General features: G+C 34.3%; 2 protein-coding genes across 2 annotated transcripts; one reads left to right on the top strand and one right to left on the bottom strand.

Moving 5' to 3' along the window:
• Nucleotides 1-4,689: 4,689 nt before the first annotated feature.
• Nucleotides 4,690-8,371, top strand: LOC148597614 (uncharacterized). Its single transcript, XM_088563777.1, has 3 exons — nt 4,690-4,804; nt 5,131-5,200; nt 6,612-8,371. The coding sequence occupies exon 3, from the start codon at nt 6,712-6,714 to the stop codon at nt 7,093-7,095; it is 384 nt and encodes a 127-aa protein (XP_088419903.1). The 5' UTR covers nt 4,690-4,804; nt 5,131-5,200; nt 6,612-6,711; the 3' UTR covers nt 7,096-8,371.
• A 4,332-nt stretch (nt 8,372-12,703) lies between these two features.
• LOC148597613 (uncharacterized) lies at nt 12,704-14,152 on the bottom strand. The gene is made up of 2 exons (XM_088563055.1): nt 14,054-14,152; nt 12,704-13,622 (listed from the first exon to the last, which is right to left on the bottom strand). The coding sequence occupies exons 1-2, from the start codon at nt 14,150-14,152 to the stop codon at nt 12,750-12,752; spliced, it is 972 nt and encodes a 323-aa protein (XP_088419181.1). The 3' UTR covers nt 12,704-12,749.
• Nucleotides 14,153-14,543: the final 391 nt, after the last annotated feature.

Below are 14,543 nucleotides of genomic sequence, written 5' to 3'. Positions count from 1 at the left end.
GTTATAGTAGCAAAAACTACATAACATCCCATACGTCGCAACTGTTCATATACGGTTTCCATCGAGTTCTTATACGTTTCAATAATATATTTAACACTAATATTCATAGATAAAATAGATTCCTGATATAAAGGATATTCCTTTGAACGTAGCGTACACATATCTGGTATACCACATACAAAATACACGATTCTAGTCCCTTCAATCGAACGTAAGTCACTTTTAGCCATGTCCAATAATTTTAATGTCTTCCCACCGGGCTTCCCAACAACTCCAGAACAACTTAAACCTTCTAAACATATTCTCCTACTGGAACAATAGACACACGAATTCATGATCTGAAGATAAAAACGAAAATAAAACTAAAGAAAGTAAAACTGGAATAAATGACTGGTGTCAAACTGATCTACTTGTGGCAATGGCCGCGCAGCAGTCAATTCGACTTAACGTAATATCAATAATAAATAAAATCTCCAAATCTACCCGGACGATTAACATTCCTTCTACTTCTGTGGACTAACTGATCAGAACTGTTAGAAACTGAATGATTACTATACTCAACTACAGATTGATCCGTATTATCATGAACATCCTCACCATGAAAACTATAATTAGAGAGGATGCAAGGGACTGAATTAGGTGATACATTGTATAAAGTGGCGAATCGTGAGATTCAACCGTAACGCGGGGATCATAGCTCGTAACGGTGTCCGTTACTTGAGACGGTGTAAATTCGGGCGCGGAAGGATTCAATTCCCTCGCAACCGTAACTCATCGTACAGTGTTCCTATATGGTACAAACACTCATCGTCCTCTGAAGTATCAGATCTAGAATCTTCTAATAGTAATAGGATCGGACGTACACGTAACGTCAGCACAATCTTCTGACGGAGTTCTCTCTGATGTGGACTTACATGTATCAACGGATGAAACTTTGCTTGTTAACTTCTCAGAGAATGGTAACAAACCGATCGGAAGCAATAAGTTTCAGTGGACAGTTTTCACATCGCCCTGTCCATACTCACGTTTCACGACATATACAGGTATATTGACATCGGGCTGAGATTTCACAACATATGGGATACGATTCCATTTGTTTGCAAGTTTGTGCTTTCCTCTCAAACCCACGATCTTTAGTAGAACTCTATCGTCGGGTTTAAGTACAGAGCTACGAACTCTCAAGTCGTATTTAGCCTTGTGTCGTTTAGCCTCCTTTTCTGCTTCCTTCTCGGCCGTTTTGTAAGCAAACCGGAGACGTCGCTCTAATCTCTGAACATACAAATCGCGAGATTTATCGCTCAAAGAATCAGTCTGAGTACCGAAAAACGCATCAATAGCAAGTCACGTATGCCAACCAAAAAGTAGGAAATGTGGACTATATCCCGTACTCTCATGGCGCGTCGCGTTATAGGCATGTACAAGAGGTGAAACAAAGCTCTTCCAATCTGATTGTTGTTCATCATGTAGTGTACCAAGTATACCAAGAAGCGTTTGGTTAAATCTCTTGCACTGTCCGTTACCCTGAGGATTATATGGGGTCGTGCGAGATTTCTTAATTCAAGCTAGCTTACAGAGCTCCTTAATAACTTTGGATTCGAAGTTCCGCCCTTGATCACTATGCAATCGAGCTGGAAAAGAGTAATGTTGAATAAAATTCTCCCATAATACCCTCACTGTCGTATGCGCGGACTGATTTTTGGTTGGAATTGAGTGCGCGAAACGCGTAAAATGGTCACTAATTACTAGTATATTCTCGTAACCTCCCTTTGATCTCTCTAGCTCTAAGAAGTCTAAACAAACCAATTCAAGTGGTTGACTAGATTGTATATTAACTAGACAAGCAGACCTCTGAACCTTCGACTTCCTCATAATGCATTTCGAACAAGTAGCCACCCATTCCCCTTTAACCGACTAAATACGGAATCAAGGCGTTTTAAATGTTCGTCAGAAGTTTTCGAATATATAATTATATCGTCGAGAAATACCAAACATTCTCGTAAATGCATCTCGCCCATGCACTTTTCCATAAGTCTCCGGAAGCAAGCAACGGCGTTCGTTAGACCAAATGGGAGTCGATTGCATTCATAGAACCCGGAGGTCAATTTTGGAGAAATACTTAGACCCAGCTAAGCAGTTGATCGTTTCGTCAACTCGTGATGTCGGATACGCGTCTTTTACCGTTCGGGAATTCAACTTCCGGTAATCGATGCAGAAACTAAGTGAATTATCCTTCTTACGAACAAGCACGATATTGCTCGAAAATGGGCTATTCGATTCACGAATCGCACCTGCTTCTGGCATCTCCTTCAAGTGTTCACGGACTTCGTTTAACATAGCCGGAGGAATTCGTCTACATGGCTCTTTGAAGGGAGTTTCGTCACTCAACTTAATCTCGTTTTCGACTAATGTAGTGAAACCTAAATCGGTCGGTCCCGTAGAAAATATCGACTTCCACTTGCCTATAAGATCGTAAAATTGCGTTTTGACATCGTCTGATATATCCGCGTCTACCTTAAAACCTATAGCATCTAAATACTCTCGAGCGTCTCGTTTAGATATACCAGCGCTGCGTTTTGACTCGGCCTCGTTATCTGCGTTGAAAAGATCGGCGTGTCGTAATACTTTAACTTCACTTGCACTACAAAGAATTGATTTGGGCTTAACCTTAACGACCTTTGCTGTCATATTACAAACTCGTACCGGAATTCGACATTTACCCTCTTTATTCAACTCAACAACCCGAGGACAAACCATAACACGATCAGAAAACTGACTATCGACACCCTCCGTAACAACTGTAATGGCAGAACTGTTGCCGTTACGAACCACACCTGACAGAGTTTTGCTTGACATTGGCATAAGCGTAATAGGCTTTCTTGTTCGTTGAATGGACCAGAATCGAGTTTGTATGTGTAAGTGAACGGAACGCCACATTACATTCCGGCGGAATGTTTTCATATTCCTCGGTATATGATCTTAACATGTGCAGTACATTTGTACCAATAATAACTGGGACATTCTGGTAATATTCAGTATTTGAAACTACCAACATAAGAACTGGAACGGTCTCGTTGTTCATGAATGGTACTGTCAAGTTAACCTCTACATGACATGACCTGAATAAGGTAATTTGTCACCAGAAGCTACACTTACGGATGTGAATTTGGCCTAATTCCCACAACAAACCAGTACTTTAATAAATGACATGATTAAACCTACTTTTTATTAAAGATCTATTTATTTTTATTCCTAAATGCATTGGATCAGCTTTACCAACAGTTCTATAAAAAATTGTTACATCAATTCTAGAAGAACTAGGATTCAAGTGACTTAAAGCAATGAATTTCAACGTTTAACCTTACCTCCTTAAGGACAATCAAACACTAAATATGTATAATCAAATAATTTGAAAATCAAACATAAAAATTAACAAAATCAAAGTAGCAAGTGATATATACTCACGAGTACCGACGAATGCCAAGATATGTAAGAGTAATCAAGGGAACCAAGGTTATAGCAGTAATCAAAAGAATGTAATCCAGGGACAAAGACCAGACATGGAAAACAGACATACACAACAAAGAACATAAAGTAACTAAAATCATACATACAAAGTAAGAAAAGTAAATGAGCATGTAGTGCACGAATTAAATTACAAATCGTGCCCAGCTTAAATAAGCTTGATTTCACAAACAACAATTGGTTATCTGGTACATGTATTACCTGAATACTAAATACGCGTTTTGCTGTTTATTGATTTATTGTTAATTCAAAACGATATATTAAATCTTTGGTTCAATTGATTTTGACAGTTGTAAATTTATTCTAAAATAGGTTGTTTATATTTTTGTTGTTAATGTTATATAGAAGTTATGAAATATGTGTTCCTAAGTTTGACTTGTGCTTATGTGTCATATACATATAAAGGTGCATTTAGCAATGCTTCAGTGTTTAATGTAAGGTATTATTAAAACAATATTAAAACTATGAATGAAAACATTGACTTTATATTGACTTAAGCTGAACCATACAACCTGTTTGTTTTGTCTTAAATAGACCGGCAATTCCCTAAAACCGTACATCAGCCGATTTTTCACGGTTGAGTGTGTAGTATTATGTAATTAATAATTCATTTACTGACAGACGATAATTGAAACAAACAGTAGTTTAAACATTAAATTTAATCCAGAAATCACGTTTTGTCACTGGTTATAGATGTTAATTGGTGTGTACACACATCAGGCAATCAAGGTCATTAAATGGTATGCTCTTTAAACTGTCAAATGCTTTGAAATGTGATAAAAGGCCCAAAGTTTTTAAGTGACATTAAACATACTAACAGCTATCGTCAATGGGTAGGGCTACAGAATACATAATGGAAGGCAACTCTTAGAATACATTGCTATTTTTCACAAAACTGGCAAATCCTATAAACTATCCATTTTCTCTTGTCCCAGTGGTGGCGGGTTTGGAGAAGTTTCACTTTTGACAAAAGCAAAATAAAGCATTAAATTTTTAATAAAGAAATAAAGAAATAATACATCAGACGAAGCCAAATAGGTTTGGAAAGACGATTTTCTAAAAAATGCATTGAAATTTGCACAAAGGTGAGTCACATGTGTGGTTAAATTGTTTCCTGTTTTTTTTTCGTGGACTGTTTTGACAATTTCATTGTTCAATTTCATTTTGATAGGTAGTAGGCAGCATTTTCCTTCCACGTCAGAGCGTCTTGTTACTACGACAGATAAATCAAACAAAAATACATTAAAACCACATGGCATCGAAGAAGAATCTACGACAATAAGTTAGTAACATATAATATTTTTAAGTTATTTTTAAACGAATTGTACCTACTCGATACTTAAAACATGAAATATAATAATACACTTCATGTTGTTATATTAAGTAACAGTTATTCAATTTCAATGTTTTAATATTTTTGACACAACATAAAATTTACTTTTGGTAATCTTTGCCAAAAATAATTAATTTTTGACTATAAAATGATACCCAAAGTTATTTAAAAAAAATCAAATAAAATATAAAAAAAATATAAAAGAAACAAACAGGCGATGTAACATTTAAATTTGTGTATTTGCATTAGTAAATGCGTTATTTTGTTTTTATAAGCATTGATACTCTCAGGATCTGTAGGTGGAGGATTTGTGGTTTATGTAGTTATCATAATTTGTATTGTGAGGTAAATATTGAATTGTTTAAATGTTATCAAAAACATAATAATATCTTAATCCTATAATATATTTACAAAAAAAAACAAAAAAACAAAAAAAAAACAAAACAAAACAAAAAACCACAAAAACAAACAAAAACAAACAAACAGACAAACAAACACACATGCGTAATGGTAAATCACGTACGTGTATATACAGGTATCCAAAATATAACTTTGAATTGGAAATAAGGGAATCAAGATTATATCGTTAACCAGAAGGAACGTAATTCAAAAAAAGATCAAGGTACAACAAATACATAAGGAAATAGACAGACAAATACAAACATAAAATAAGAAAAATGAAATGCAAACCTCATGTTAAACAAAAGTTAACTAGGAGCATGAACTAGGGGCACAATTTTAAACATACCAAAAAGTCCATTTTTATATTGTTTAATTTCTGTTTATATTCAAATGCGTTGAATGATTTAAAACAGAGATTTGTTCATTAGGTTATATAAACCTTAAGAAAAAATCCGGCTTAAGAATGTTCGCTGCCCATATTCAACTGTCTGTCAGATTGTCGGACCCCCTGGTTTTTTCTTCACTTTTATAGCATAAAACAAATTTTGCCCAGTAACGAATACTTTCCTTTTTTTAATTTCATTTTACACATCTTGAAATATTGCATGGGACGTTTTTTTTTAGTTTCGTGGAATCATGGGTTTTCAAAAGATAAAGCATAATAACAAGAAAGAGTAATGTACAAAAACATTTATAGAAGAAAAATTACAAACCCACAACAGATTTGTGATAAAGTTAATTGTAGGGATGAATGTCAGAAGTTTAACCCTGATTATGTGATTACGGAACCCATTTTTGGTTGGTGGTCACAGTGACAGAGTAATCAAAGGAACCAAAGTTATAGCGGTGATCACAAGAATGTAATCCAGGCACAAAGACCAGACATGGAAAACAGTCATTCACAACAAAGAACATAAAGTAACTAAAATCTTACATACAAAGTAACAAAAGTAAATGAGCAACTCGGACTACACTCAAAACTGGGAACATGGACCATGTGAACCGGTAGGGTAAGCGTCCTCTGCTTTTCTAGAAACACCCGCCGAATTGCTCATAAAAGGTCAAATCCGAGGTAGACAAACGAGGAAAGGAAAACTATGACCCGTTGAATAAATCAGTTTTCATGGTGCATAGGTGGAAACCTATGAAATTGCTTTCCGGTCAAAATTTCAAATGATTATAGCACACTGACCTGTCAATTTTGTCTTCATATATTATTCTAGCATGAAAGATCTTTAAAGAAAGCACACTCTTTTTTATTCCAAACAGAACGGCGTACATCCTTAAACATTTCTTAGCACACAAAACCTTTCAAGATCCATTAAGGCCTTAACCTGAACGGCATATATTCCAGAAAACGTACATTTCATGACAGTACCACAGCCAATGGAGAACCACCCCACATACATAAACATTCTGAACCATACAGCGTTGTTACGCGTAGTATTGATGAAATGAAAAAAGAACAACTTGATCATGTCGAAATGAATGGAAATATGAACACTGATGTAAAAGTTGGACGAAACAATCAGATACTCGATGAAGATATTGGTGTTGGTGACAATGACCAACTAAATAACATTCAAGCTATCAAAAATACATCAATGGTGAAGTCTGAGATTTATCAAGGCCAGGATGACATATACAACCACTTAGACAATGCCACTACAAATCAGGTAGTCATAGCAAATCATTCTAACTACGATCATGTAGTGATAAATCACAACAACGAGAATTCGATATACTCAACCACCAATGAGAAGATCTGTACTTCAAACGACGATAATTATGATCACTTTGTCCCCTATGGAAATAAAGGAAATGAGGATGACAATTGAAGTATATAGTTACACACGTATGAAGATTTATTCATTTCAATTCAATTTGATTCAATTTTGATTATTTCAGTGAGCTACTGTAAACATATTCAATTATCTGGATTTTGGGTAGGTACATATAACACATTATGGAGTGAAACTTTTTTGCAAATTAGAACAAAACCTATCGTTTAATAATATGTAGAAAAATAAGAACAGCATAATACCAGAACTTGAATATGAGCATAATTGTTCGATCGTTTTTTTTTATTTCCGTATAACCGTGTTGTTTTCTTCATTTTTTTTATCAAGATAAGTCAAATTTAACACTGAGAAAATCGTCATTACTTTCATTTGTGTTTGGTCTAAAAACGGTAAATAAAATACCCTTTGCATATGTGTTTTACAATGTGACGTCAAAACTTATCGTCCACTTTGCACTAACAACTTTTTAATAAAGAAGACCACTTTAATGTTTAATTGAGTAGAATATATTTCTGTACGTGATAGTTTGTGTGCTTGAATACGTTTTCCTTTTTTATGGTTGTCTTTTTTTTTATTACGGCTTTTGTGTGTGTATCGTTTATTGTAAGAATTAACTTCATAGACTTTGTAAATTTTTGCGCTTTGCATATGAAGTACAAGTCAATATAAATTTTAGACACTGCCTATGGTTAGATGAGTCATGGTGTAGGAAAAAAAAAACACAAAAAACAAAAAACAAAAAACAAAAACAAATAAAAATAAAAAAACAAAGGATCAGATGATGCTTTTTTGGTCTACATGTGCTAAATTTTTATGTGGCAATAGTTCTCTTTGTGTTTAGATCTGAACATTTGAGAAATTTATTATTTCACTAAAATCAACCAAATCAATACAAATCAAGAACAATAACTCTTGCAAAGTGTTATTTTTATGTGCATTCTATATTAATTGTATCTCAAACACACAACCCCTAAATGGAAAGCTAAGCCTGGTAATGTGATCTATAACAGTTTCTGAAGAAGAAACAAAACTGACTTTGGTGGATATTTGGCAAAAATGAACCATGTTGTCTTGTTGTAATAAAAACTGCTACTTATTTGAAAATAATTTTATATTTTCAAATTCGTGTTAAAGTTTAAGATATTTTGCAAAGTTCTTGTTTGGTTATTTTCGATATAACATGTTTGCTCCTTTAAAGTGGATATTATATTCATTCATAAAATATACAGAAGAAAACACTGTTTTGAATTATTTGTAAATTGTTTGATATCTCTCGTTAACGACAATCTTCAATAAATTAACATTTAACATTCATGTCGTATTTTTCTTACATTAGCCATTTAATGTTTGTTTTGGAATATTTGTACGACATAAGATTTTGATTCAAACCTACAGCATTATACATGTGAACAAAATAAGCCACATTTGTAGTAGCTCTTAACTATAAAATATATCTTAGGATAGCAGACACGGAGATAAGCAGAAGAAACAACTAGCATTAATTGTAGTTCAAGGATGGATTTTGGATGATTATGTTAAGTTATACGCGGCTTTCTTAAATACATCGTTGATTTTTCCACATATACACGTAGATAGACAGATTGAAGTCTGCGTAAAGTGCATCAGTATCAATGCACATTGCAAAATTTTATCTTTCAAAAGTTTGGAAACAGAACATAAAAACCTTCGGCAAAATTAAGTGTTTTAATAAAAAGAAAAGTCTAAGCATTTAGTGGTTATGCATACCATTTTAGTAGTTTTACTTTCTCACGCATTGGATCAAGGGTGTGATGTGGAAAGTAACAAACGGACAGATGACAAAATAATATTAACCAAATTCACATTTATAAACGCTTGATTTCAACTTAAAATTCCATTTAGTTCGATAAACTCATGATAAACAACTTATAAGTGTTGACAGTTGACGACAATAATTTCCAGATTTTGACTCAAATACATCGTCATATCAATAAAAATGTCAGACGATAACGAAGAAAATGTAAAAGAAGATGTTTCAATGACAATTCATAAGGGGAACATTTACTGAAATTTAAATTATCTACTATTGTCAACATTGCACACAAAAAAACTAACGTTTCAATGCATTCTAAAAAAATTCAGAAGTCGTTATTTAAAAAAAAATAAAATAGAATTTTGTAGAAAAAATATTTACACCACGGACTATTGCCGTTCAGAAACGATAAAAAAACATATCACAAGATGTTCCGACCAGAAAAACGAAAGAACTGTGAAAGAAGGTAGCAGACATTTCCGAGTTTCATGACTAAAAACTCGCATTGTGGTTATAAATAATCTTTTGAAGTTTTTCCTGAGTGTTGCGCGCCATGCAGAGGTCATAAGATATTTAACTGTGTGTGTGCATTTCGGGAAATACCGTGGCAAAGCCGGAACCAAAAAAAAAGTCCTTTTAATGGTCCATGCTCCCAGATTTTAGTGGAGTCCGAGTTGCTCATTTACTTTTGTTACTTTGTTATAGCAGTAACCAAACGAATGTAATCCAGGGACAAAACTAGACATAGAAAACAGACATACACAACAAAGAACATAAAGTAACTTAAATCATACATACAAAGTAAGAAAGGCAAATGAGCAACTCGGACTCCACTAAAAACTGAGAGCATTGACCAGGTGCACCGGTAGGGTAAGCATGAAAAGAAAATGAGACACCAGTAAAAACTGGGAGCAATGACCATGTACATCAGTAGAGTAAGGCTTTGGATTGTTTTTATGTTGTTGGATCATTTGTTTTATAACAAAATAGAGTTATATATCAAATGGTGACAAGTTTATGACATTTTTCCAAGCATTGCATTGATTTGACCAATTGTAAAAAAAGTCTATTTATGAAATTATTGACATGTAATCAAAACAATCCAATAGGTATTGTCTGATACAACTATAAAAAAAATGAAAATTCTTTCCGCTTCCTTTTCACAGCAATACTTTGTCCGCTACTCTCGTACATGTAATTTGTACCCCACCCCGATCTTCTTATTGGAGGTGATCCTAAGATAATATTATACACAGATTCATAAAGAGTAATCAAGGCAACCAAGATTATAGCGGTAATCAAAAGAATGTAATCCAGAGACAAAGACCACACATGGAAAACAGACATACACAACAAAGAACATAAAGTAATTAAAATCATACATACAAAGTAACAGAAGTAAATGAGCAACTCGGACTCCACTAAAAACTGGGAGCATGGACCAGGTGCACCGGTAGGGTAAGCGTCCTCTGCTTTTCTAAAAACCCGCCGAATTGCTCATTAAAAGTCAAGTCCGGGGTAGACAAACGAGGAAGGGTAATGTATGACCCGTTGAAAAAATCAGTTTTCATGGTGCTGATGGAAACATCATAACGATCCAATAGTTCATGATGACGACCATAAAACTTCTGTAGTGATGACTTAAATCTTGTAGCAACATAACCCTGTTCCAAAAGCCTATTTGTTAGAGTTCTAGTGCAATACAAAAAGTCTGCGTAGTTTCGGCAAGCTCTGGCATAACGTATGGGTTGTGATATGAACACTTCATACGCAGGAACCGAAGGGATGTTGCCACAGATGAAAGGAAAGTTGACAATTCTGAATGAAAAGTCATCACGTTTGTCGTAAAGTTTGGTCAATAGTTTTCCTTTACCATCGGTTTCTAAATGTAGGTCAAGATAAGAGGCTGAAAAACCGAAACAAGACGCACAACTCATGTCATGACAAGAACTGCTTTTCAATATAGTGTGCTTGTTTCTATGTATAGACCTATGAACGAATCAATATAATCCCGATTGGCAACAATATCATTACTATATTCCTGGCGAATTAGTCTATTCAACATTTTAGTCAACTTACAATGTGAGTAATGAGCTTTCCGTGTTTTGGAAAAAATAAAACTTCACAATATAGGGTGGGAGAGCCTGCACGTATTAAAGATATCCGCTGTTCATGTTCAGCTATTTTTGTAAGCTTTTTAGACTCCTCCGGTGTCATAGCATTAATATTTTTTGCCCCGTCACACCCACTTTTCTTTTCATAATTTCTTAACTTCTTTAAAAAAAAAAAACATATCAAAATGTTATTTGGGAAATTCAGAATCGAGCAAGATGAACCATTTATGGTTTCTTTTTACTTTATATTAGCATCATACATCTTAAAAGATTTCACAATCCTATGAAATCATTGTTATTTTGTTAATAGAACAGAGAACATCCTTAATCGTTTACAATGGAACAAGGAACGTTTTGGTGAAACGCAACAAATACACTATCGTATGACCCTATAAAATAATAAATACTATTCAATTGTATTAAAATACAAGTTAGTTTGTATTTGGGAATAAATAAATGTCCATATAATGCATAAAATAATAAATCAGTATACTATTTGTCTGTGGTTAAAGAGCCAGATGAAAATATTGTGTGTGTATAAGGAGTTCTTGGGTAGGAACGTATCTCAGTTCGAACTTTTCATATCACTTGCAATTTCAGTCGTTCAGTCACACACACACACACACACACACACACACACACACACACACACACACACACACACACTTAATTACTTAACGATTATGCTTCAAATCATGCAGCCTTGATGTATAAAAGAAGCTCACCCTAACATTTATCGTCTATTTGGTTCATTCTCCGGGTTTTAATGGTGTCCAGGTAAGTAATTTACTTTTGTTGCAATGTGCTTGTAATTTTAGTAGTTCCATTATTTAGGTTTGGAGTGTCTACAAGTAATTTCTTTGTCTGCTATTTGTCCCTGTATTATGATCTTTTCTAATAACGTTGTATGTCCGGTTTTTTGTATTTCCAAATGATCTCCCTACAAGGTCGACATTGAAATAAAAAAATCTGTCATTTTTTACCCAGATATTTGTTTAAAGTAGAGTAATCAAGGGAACCAATGTTATAGCGGTAATCAATAGAATGTAATCAAGGCACAAAGACCAGACATGGAAAACAGACATTCACAACAAAGAACATAAAGCAACTAAAATCATACATACAAAGTATGTCAAGACATGAGGCTGACTTCACAGTGTCTGTAGTATCCTTTATTTCAAGTTCCTTTGGATAGATATGATGTATGAAATCCCCGAAATTAGGATTGTTTAAAAATAATACGTCATCAATATAGCGGAAACTGAGATTGAAGATCTAGCCATACGATATTCTTTCTTTATGATCAGATCAGCTATAAAGGCAGCCTCGTAAGAGTGAAGGAATAGGTCAGCAAGTAAAGGAGCACAATTTGTTCCCATTGGAATGCCGACCGTTTGTTGAAAAACACGTCCACCCCACTGGACAAATATGTTGTCGATTAAAACTTCCAGCATTTTGTAAACATCTTCCTCTGTATATTTGGAAGATGATTTGGAATTATTTCTCACAAAGTATGGGGAATCTCTACTAAGAACTATATATTTGTATCTAGATGTACTTTCGTTTGTGGAAAAAAACAACGATGTATAATATTTTTAAGTCGGGATTTTAACTGAGTATGGGAAAAAGAAGTATATAGTGTTGACAAATCATAGGTTTTAATGCATCTTGAAAGCATCTTTATTCGTTGGCCGTGTGAATAGTTCAAATATTTCCTGAATTATGAATTACTACGAGATATTTAATACATTTATATTCACACAAAACGTAATAAATGTGAATCTTCATCGGTATTGAACCACTGTCCCGTTCGTATCCAAATGTATCGGTTCATCTGGAAGTAAATCAAGTCTTAAATCCCAATCGGTTATCAATGGATCGGCAACAGTAATAGCCTTACTGAAATGGAGACCGTTTTCTCGCCAATTTATAGTAAAACCCCGCTTTCTTGTAAAGTTAGGATATAAGGTACGTTCTTTTTTCATGTACGCGTAGTAGATGTGCCACATAGTCCAAATATTCTCGTGCGTACCCGCTTTAAATTCCTGTTTGTACCAACGTGATGGAAGAAGTCCCGGTACCAGAGGCATAAATGTTTTATTTTTATGTGCCTCTTTGAACCAATCCTGAAAACCAATCCAGTTTTTAGCATTTGGAGAAAAGCCCCATGAACCTAAAATTGGATAGAGAAAAACAACATTATCCCATGGAGCGTTCAAGTTTCCTTTAGCACCACCGTGCTTTAGATTGACACCCTGAAGGGCATATCCATTGACCTCTGGGCGATGATCGTATTTTGCGTGAACTTTTTTCAGATACCGATAAAACAGCGTTGAAACAGATAAATCATCCTCTAATATTGACACGATTTCTTTCGTATCTTTCGTTGGTTGCCATGTCCAGATCCATTGACCATCAATCCCAGCATGCTTCGACTGACAATGTACAGATTTATGTCCTTTTGTAAATTTAAATTTTTTAGCCACTTCATATGTCAATTCATCGATAACCCCACTTTTTGAACGATCGATCCAAATCTCCAGGGCAACCGTATCTTTGAGATAGTCCACTGTATTTAAGGAATTAAGTAATCTCAACAGTGAATGGGATCTTTTGAAGGTTATAACAATAAGCCGAAAATCGAAGGCTTTATTTTCCTACTTCCGTCTAGTCCGTATTTTCCGTTATCATCTTTATCATTTTGAAGTGATCGTCGATTTCTAACACACTAAAAATAACATATTAAGTCCTTAATTAATGGCATACATACAGCAATGGTAAATTGTAGGAAGTTCCGAATGTTCTTTTGTTTCATTGACGTTTTATGATTATTATTGCATTCAGTATAAATGATACATACCCTATCAGTATTTGGAACGTATGCATATGACCTTGGCATATAACTAATCGTGGGCCAAATATCCGTATAGACATATACTCATATTCTGGTGGTTCGTATATATAAATGTATATGCATATTTTTTTAACTTGAATAAAAGTGCATTAAAACGATTGATATTGTTGTTAATCATACAAAATATCGAATTATGAAAAGCAAAATTCTGTAAATTATAAATTTAAAACTTACATCAGACGATCCCCAAAACACCATTGCGACAAAGATGATAAAGACCAGTAATAGTCCACAGATCTTGATGACATTTCTGTGTAGCTTTACTCTCCCCATCATCTAAAAATAAATAAGAATGAGGTATAAAGACTTGGATTATCCACTCTTGCAAATCCATTACTAAAAAGATTATAAATCATAAAGATTTAATAACCAACCCATGATCACGAGAATCGAAAAAAAAAGAGACGATATTTAACTTTCTCAGGACACAAGGAAAATCGTAATACTTTAGTACGAGTGTTGAAATTTTGGTCATTCAAGATACTCAATCGATTACCGTTTGTATTATTTTTTTTCAAAACTCGCTGCTACCAATATTTTGCGGATTGGGTATTAAAATTTGTGTTGTGAGCTTTGGCGGGAGAAATAGTAATCAATTGAACCAAGGTTATAGCGGTAATCAAAAGAATGCAATCCAGGGACAAAGACCACACATGGAAAACAG

This window comes from Perna viridis, chromosome 15 (genome assembly GCF_037379345.1).
Source record: "Perna viridis isolate PV_CMFRI_1.1 ecotype Kerala chromosome 15, ASM3737934v1, whole genome shotgun sequence".
Taxonomy (NCBI): Eukaryota; Metazoa; Mollusca; class Bivalvia; order Mytilida; family Mytilidae; genus Perna; species Perna viridis.
Note: the sequence above shows the minus strand (reverse complement) of the source record. Positions and strands in the feature narration are given on the sequence as shown.